Below are 8,273 nucleotides of genomic sequence, written 5' to 3'. Positions count from 1 at the left end.
TCATTTTAATAAACAGTTTATTCGGATTGTTGAAAAATTGAAAAAATCATGAAAAAGCATAAAGCTTTATACATTTAGACTAATATGCTGTTTTTACAGAAATTAAGGAGGCAATTGAACTGACATTTGCAAATAATGTCCAAGGTGTAGACAGATGTTTGTGAGCACACACATGTGTATTTTTACAAGATCTTAATACACAGAATTAGAATAACAACTATTGTATAATCTAACGTGACATTAATTAACATCTATCTCAATGACTCGTGACACTGTTGATGCTGTATATATTACTCATTGCTACTTGTAGCAGCATTACTGGTCTGTGGCATTTGCATGGGGCTGTTTGTACAGTATGGAGGGCTCTAGGGTTAGAAGGCCAGGGTGGTCTGTGCCATCCATTCTGCTCTGTGGCGCAGGTGTGTTGTAGGGGGTTGGAGACACGACCTGGATGGACACCCCTGATTGGCCACACAGATCAGCTTCTTCATCAAAGTTAGCCAGCTCTGATCCAACTGCAACACATGCAACACGCACAACGTCAAGAGTCATGCAACACTAACTTCATTCAAGCTGGTAGATTCTCAGTCCTCGCTCACCGAAGGACGATTCCTGCAGGTTTTCCACGCTGCCTTTGCCTTGGGTTCAAGGACAGAGACCCAGGATTCAGTATAAATCCTCACAGTAGTCATTCAGTACGATCATTTAGCCTTGAGGAGCCATAAAGAGAAAATTGTCGCACCAGCTACTCTGAGCAACATTGAAGCAAACCAGAAAATATCAGTAAGAACCAGACGGGCAGCAAGAGGAGCAGAAGATTGTGAGGAAGAGCTCGTAGAGCCGTGAGGCTGGGAGAGAAAGATGGTGAGAAAGAACACAGAAGATTGTGAGGAAGAGCTCGTAGAGCCGTGAGGCTGGGAGAGAAAGATGGTGAGAAAGAACACAGAAGAACAGGAAATGAAATACATGTCAAAGAGGTGCATAATAAGGTAGGAGAGTGTGTACTGCAAAGCCTCAGAACCGCCTCTGTTGTGGCCTCTGATCCGAGAACAGAAACACAGTAGCCAGTAAAGAGGCTGATGAAACGAGGTCGGTTGGCAGTAGAGGTTCTGGATGGCACAAAACCCTGGCACAAAACCCTGTACCCCTGCACCCACGTATGCCAGCCTGCCATGTACCACATTTGGTCTGCTGTTGGATTCCAAGTGTCTGTCAGCTATTATATCTGTAGCATCTCTTTGTGATAGTCTTAAAATGCTATAAATATCATTATCACTTGGTATGTATAAAAAATTATATTAAAGCTTAGTGCTGTAGTTTAGCACATTTAAGGTATTACTATTAATATGATACTTAAGGTATTGAGGCTCTCAGTTGGGCCGTTTGTAGTGTACGTGTAGTCACACTGATCATTCTAGTGCGAGCACGTAGCTTTGTGGAGCCATGAATAGAGGATTGTTCCACAAGATGCTGCGTTTTTACCAGCAACAGGGAAGTAAACAATAAAACGGGTAACAGGCAGGGAGCTGGAAAAAGGAAGAGGCGGTGAAAAGAAGACCAATGTGGTTGAGAAGAGCCGCGACGCTGGGAGAGAGAGAGAGAGATAGATCACGCCACGGAACAGGAAACAACACTTGTGTCAAAGGGGTCATTATGAAGCAGGAGACAGTTCGGCTCATAGCTGTCCCCGTCTGTGACTCTGACAGTAGGGACGCGAGACGCTCGAGACGCTCGTGGCCTTCGTCTTTCTGTCTGTTTTACTCCGTTAGGCCCGAAGGAGAGAAACACAAACTGATACTGCAGCAGATTCTGGCTCCTGTACCACCAACACGCTCCCCGTCACATCTCTTCTTCCCTGTGTAGAGTCAGTGAGTCAGGCAACGCTGTATCGTGCTGTTTCAAACAGGAGTTGGACAGGTGCGTAAACATAAACAGCTTGCTCATAGCGGATGTGCGAGAGTGTGGGTTCAGTGGTGTGGACACCACCCACGTGGCTCTGTGCATACGTTGGGATGGCTGGGGGTCGTGCTGGTCTTTGTTTAGAAGGTCGTCGTTGTTGTCCCGTGCCTGTCAGCGTGTGGAAAAGGCCCCAAATGTGTGTGCAAGTTCTCGTGACATTTGACCTGGGGAGAATTCTCATGGTTCTGAGTTTGGGTTTTATGGCGCGCCCAGACAATCACAAGCAGTTTGGATATGGTGAGGTTCTTCTATTCCCAAAGCAGCAAATCTCTGCGTGTTTGTTTTCTGTTCACTGTTGCTGTTTTGCCCAAGTCAGATGATCATTTTGGCTAATCGAAGAAAATTCCATTTATGCTGCCTTTTAAAAACATGTGTTTAGAAAAAAAAAGACAGAATCAAGAAACACAGAAATTTTGGTCTAATCTTTTAGTATGGGGGGGGGGGGGATTCTTCTGCAGTTACATTATCTATAAAGATGATTGAGAGAAATATCCGCCCATGCTTCCCGGTTCACAAATCAGTTTCACAGGTGTTTGTAGCTGAGCCAGGCCTTGTTTTCTCTCCAATATGTCCTCTGTCCATCACTCTGGTGCGTACTACCCATCTCAACCGTAACAAGCTCTTTATCACTTTAAAGGCTCTTCGTAAGTCATTCTGTTTTTGAGGCTTACGGTAAGCTTTCTGATTTTATATTTCTGTAGAAAACAGTCCACTTTGACACAGCTGACATTTTGGCTACATCCATTATTTATGCTGCTTTTTCAGACTTATCATGGTTGCTTTGTTGGTGAAATGGGCAACTTCAAAACAAAGTGTGAAATCCTTGCACTGCTGACCGTGCAGATTCGGGGGGGGGTGTTTAGGAGAGGTTAGGGGGGGGTCTCTTCCAGTATGTTCTTTCCTGACAGCCCTCACAGTGTCATCAGTACAAGTCGCTCCATCTGTGAGCTGGAAGGCCACTCATGTCAGTTTGAGGCCCTTAACCAGCTCCACCTTGTCACTTGTGTAGCTACGTTTTTGATTTTGGGGCAAAGTTCAATTGACAGAATGAGCATAGATTGCTGTGATTGGCAAATAACAGGCCTGATGTTATCTGCATGACTGTAAGGTAGGCAGCGATTGGCCTGGCCTTATGTGCTATGGACATCATCATCCCTCCGTATGCTGGATATTTAAGCATGAGTGTCAGATATATGTAGTCATGTAGCTACTAGTCAAGATGCTTTGTGTGATGCATTTCGTCTTTTGATAGAGGGTTAAAAAGAGTAACCACCACCAGGCAGACTGCTGTCTGCACAGAATATATCTCTTACATGCAGTGCTATAGGAAATGATTTAGCCTGTCTTAGAAAGTGTTGTCTTAGACGTTTTCAGACACTGTGTGGCTGTGTTCACTTTTCCTTTTTGTCATTCTGTTGAAAAACAACCAGCCACCTCATTGACTAGAATGTGATACTAGATTAGTGCAAGTTCACCACAAAACTAGTTTGAGCAGGACCAACTGAAACTGCTCTAGGTCAAAATACACCTGGGCAGGTCCACTTCCTCTCCCTTGGGGGAACCATAATGTATGTGGGACTCTTTTGTCCTTTGTAAAAGGTAAATCTTCCTCGTGCCTCAGTCAGTGTGAGTTCTTGAAATTACCCCGACAGACGCACTGGCATTTCAGAGTTACAGTTTCAGCAGTTTCCCATCAGCTAGAACATCACAACAGCAGCGATTCAAAGATAAAATGAGAAATGACAGGGGATTCATCTCATAACCTATCATACACCATCACTCCCACCCACACCCACGTTTTGACAACAAGCAAAACTGCATCTAGACCAGAGGTGGAAAGAGTACTGAAAAATTGTAATTGAGTAAAAGTATCATTACTTTGCCTAAAATCTATTCAGAGTAAAAGTAAAATTACCCATCTCAAAATTTACTCGAGTAAAAGTACAAAATTACTTCATTTAAAATGTAATTTGAGTAAAAGTTACTTAGTTACTTTCAGTGATTTAATGCATGGATGAATCATGAACCAAATTCCAGGATCCAACTATTCAAAATACAGTGCCCACTAGATCCCACTATTCACAATAAAATGCCCACAGGTTGCCACAACTCAAAATAAAATATAAAATGACCACAGGATCCCACATCTCAAAATAAAACAAAATGCGCAAAGGATTCAACTATTCAAAATACAGTGCCCGCAGGATTCCACTTTTCACAATAAAATGACCACAGGATCCCACAGAACCTGATAGATAGAAGATTTAAAGATAGAACAATCTCATCCTTTTGGAAAAAAGTGCACCAGATTACGACCTGATTATGAGACAATGGAAAGGGCGCGTGCAAGGCAAGGCCACGCAATTGGCCTTCAGTTCTGGGACTCAGAAGTTTAAATTTCTGCCCGCATTTAATTTTTCACCATCAATATTTTTTTACTCAGTAATGTGAGGGCGTTCAAATGTAGTGAAGTAAAACTACTTGGGTCAAAATGTACTCAAGTAAAAGGAAAAATTACATATTTCAAAAACTACTCAGAAAATTACAAATTACTCATAAAAAGTACTCAATTACAGTAATATGAGTAAATGTAATTAGTTACTTTCCACCCCTGATCTAGACTGAACTGAGCTCAGCTCTGGAAACCACAGTGCTGCAGAGATATGTAGCCGGCACCCAACTGGCACCCAACCCTCCAGTTACATTTGGTCTGCTAAATTGGAAAGCTTTGTATTTGTGGCATGGCTCCCCTGATAAGGATGTGCACGCCCTCTCATTAAAACTCCATGTCATTGTTTCATGGAGAGTTCAAAGTGCTGGAGAGCAGAGCAACAGCAGAACACACACACACACACTACCCTCTTAACAACTGTGTTGTCTCTGATTGTCCGCCTGAATGCCTCCATCAAGTCCATCAACTCTGTAACATCTAACTATAACACTATAACTCTCCCATCAACTCTTGCCCCTTGCTTTTTTCCACATCCCCTCTCTCTCTCTCTCTCTCTCTCTCTCTCTCTCTCTCTCTCTCTCTCTCTCTCTCTCTCTCTCTCTCTCTCTCTGTGTTTCCACATTAAAACAGTTGTCTCTCTGTGAGTGTGTCTGCACTACAGTGTGTGGGTGTTAGGCGAATGAGACATAAAGACTCTGGAGACTCTGCCCATGTGATTCCTGTCATTTCCTTGGCTTATTTATCACATACACAAGATCAGTGATATTCAGTGTATGTCTGTGTGTGTGTGAGTGTGTGTGTATGTGTGTGTGTGTGTGTGTGGTAACAAAAGCCAAGGTAACATGTTTTATGAATATGTACATATGTGTGTATGTTTGTGTGTGTGTATGTTTGTGTGTGTTTGTGTGTGTGTGTGTATGTTTGTGTTTGTGTGTATGTTTGTGTTTGTGTGTATGTTTGTGTGTGAGTGTGAGTGTGTGTGTGTGTGTGTGTGTGTGTTTGTGTGTACGTTTGTGTGTGAGTGTGAGTGTGTGTGTGTGTATGTTTGTGTGTGTCTCTAACCTCTGCTGTCCTGATGTGCCCAAAACTCTTGAACTGTTTTGGTAATGTCTCGATTTTCTTCTCTGAGCTCTTTTTGCCACTGTCTCAACTCCTGCACCTCTGGATGCACTCGAACCTACACACACACACACACACACACACACACACACACACACACACACACACACACCACAACATTTATAATAAATATGAACATACAAACAAAAACAGTTTCTTATAATTTATTTCCTTTTCCTTTTATTTCCTATAAATGACCTATCAGCTAAAATCCTTCAGCACGATGAGCTAGAGCACACATTTGTGCTATCTTCTACGGCTAACAGGGTTTGAGAACAATTACTTAGTGCATTATTACTGTGGGCTATTTTGCAAACAGCTGACCAATGGTAACCCCCTGCCTGCTCCAATACCACAATGAATAGATGCTACTGCTGGTCAGCTGCACAAGAAATCTAATATGATCCACAGAACAAATACAGAGGCCCCTCTCTCTCTCTCTCTCTCTCTCTCTCTCATTCACTCACATTCTCTGTCTCTCTCCCTTGCTCTCTCTCTTCTATGCTACATAACAGAGAGCTGCAGAGACTGAAAGACACATAATCTCCACCCCTCCTCCCTCCTCCCTCACCTACAGCCCCCTGATTCTATGACCCCCTCTCTCGCCTCTCCTCTGAATCTGGGTCTGTTATATAAGGAGTGCTCTAGTGGAGAGGGAGGATTCACTGGGTGTCAGAAAGCAGCCCCAATCCCAACAGTAACCATGGCAGACACCATGCACATGGAAATGAGGCGTGGGAAGGTCAGAAAGAGAGAAAGGGAGAGATGCGTGACGCCGGGGGTCGTCTGAGTGTTGCTGCTTCGCTTTGTGTGTGAAGGAAAGAGAGAATGAGAGCGTAATGTGCGCCTATGACTGCATGTGCTCAGAGCAGCATTATTGTGTGTGTGCGCATGCGTGTGTGTTTGCACACATATGTGATCGCGGGTGTGAGTGAGTGTGTGTGCGTGTGAATGTGATCAAAAAAGACCAAGAGTGTGGATGTGAGACACAGTAGGGAGCCACTGTGTGAGGCCTGTCCAGAGTGAAGGAGATGGTAGGGACACTAAGGTAAAGGAGAGGAGACGGGGACAGGGCTGTCCAGAGTGAAGGAGATGGTAGGGACACTAAGGTAAAGGAGAGGAGACGGGGACAGGGCTGTCCATCCAAGCTCAGAACACTGTCCCTAAAGCTCCTGTTAGATCCACATGTTGCGTATAGGTACATTTATACCCAACATTGGTAGATTTGTGCTAGGTCGTGTAGTATATATTTGCTGTGGCACTCAAGCCACAAACAAACAAAAAAGGTTATCACGTGCTCCATTAAAGCTGCACAACGTATGAGATTTGCACAACGAGATCAATATTATGGAGATATTATCCGTCTGCTTACTAAAAGGTTGAGGTCAATCATGTTGATATACAATCACCAGCCACTTTATTTTGTACACCCTGCTAGTACTGGGTTGGACCCCCTTTTGCCTTCAGAACTGCCTTAATCCTTCGTGGCATAGATTCAACAAGGTACTGGAAACATTCCTCAGAGAGTCTGGTCCATATTGACATGATAGCATCACACAGTTGCTGCAGATTTGACGGCTGCGCATCCATGATGTGAATCTCCCGTTCCACCACATCCCAAATGTGCTCTATTGGACTGAGATCTGGTGACTGTGGAGGCCACTCGCGTACAGTGAACTCATTGTTGTGTTCAAGAAACCAGTCTGAGATGATTTGTGCATTGTGACATGGCACGTTATTCTGCTGGAATCATAAGATGGGTACTGTGTTCATAAAGGGATGGACATGGTCAGGTAGGCTGTGGTGTTGAGACGATGCTCAGTTGGTACTAATGGGCCCAAAGTGTGCCAGGAAAATATCCCCCACACCATTGCACCACCACCACCACCAGCCTGAACTGTTGATACAAGGCAGGATGGATCCATGCTCTCCTGTTGTTGACGCCAAACTCTGACCCCACCATCCGAATGTTGCAGAAGAAATCGAGACTCATCAGACCAGGCAACGTTTTTCCAATCTTCTATTGTCCATTTTTGGTGAGCCTGTGTGAATTGTAGCCTCAGTTTCCTGTTCTTAGCTGACAGGAGTGGCACCAGGTGTGGTCTTCTGCTGCTGTAGCCCATCCACCTCAAGGTTCGACGATTTGTGCGTTCAGAGATGCTCTTATGCATGCCTTAGTTGTAACGACTGGTTATTTGAGTTACTGTTGCCGTTCTATCAGCTTGAACCAGTCCGGCTATTCTCCTCTGACCTCTGGCATCAACAAGGCATTTATGCCCACAGAACTTCCGCTCACTGGATATTTTCTCTTTTTTGGACCATTCTCTGTAAACCCTAGAGATGGTTGTGCATGAAAATCCCAGTAGATCAGCAGTTTCTGAAATACTCAGATCAGCCCGTCTGGCACCAACAACCATGTCACATTCAAAGTCACTTAAATCACCTTTCTTCTCCATTCTGATGCTCGGTTTGAACTGCAGCAGATCGTCTTGGCCATGTCTACATGCCTAAATTCAAGTTGCTGCCATGTGATTGGCTGATTCGACATTTGCGTTAATAAGCAGTTGGACAGGTGTACCTAATAAAGAGGGCGGTGAGTGTAATTCTCTAGACTGGTCAGTGTCGGTATATTTAGAGGAACTCCATGTAGTATGGACAGACTCAAGTCAAGTTTTGACAGGGTGATGTAATCTACCAACAGCAACACAAATCACAATAATGTGTAATTTGGTCAGTGTCCAGG

The 8,273-nt window shown here is 44.1% G+C and overlaps 1 protein-coding gene across 5 annotated transcripts in view; it reads right to left on the bottom strand.

Annotated features, from left to right (window-relative positions):
- The window catches only part of iqck (IQ motif containing K), a 14,943-nt gene continuing 6,670 nt past the window's right edge, over positions 1 to 8,273 (bottom strand). For 3 of the 5 annotated variants that reach the window (XM_076988715.1, XM_076988716.1, XM_076988718.1), the window contains 3 exons: positions 5,474 to 5,588; positions 600 to 638; positions 1 to 515 (listed from right to left, as the gene is read on the bottom strand). In XM_076988715.1, coding sequence (XP_076844830.1) covers positions 316 to 515; positions 600 to 638; positions 5,474 to 5,588 — 354 coding nt within the window. In that variant the 3' untranslated portion in view covers positions 1 to 315. Of the gene's footprint in view, positions 516 to 599; positions 711 to 5,473; positions 5,589 to 8,273 lie in introns of those variants that run through there. The other 2 variants (XM_076988717.1, XM_076988719.1) reach the window with 2 other exon arrangements.

This window comes from Brachyhypopomus gauderio, unplaced genomic scaffold (assembly GCF_052324685.1).
Source record: "Brachyhypopomus gauderio isolate BG-103 unplaced genomic scaffold, BGAUD_0.2 sc63, whole genome shotgun sequence".
Classification (NCBI taxonomy): Eukaryota; Metazoa; Chordata; class Actinopteri; order Gymnotiformes; family Hypopomidae; genus Brachyhypopomus; species Brachyhypopomus gauderio.
This window is presented reverse-complemented; position numbering and strand designations above follow the sequence as displayed.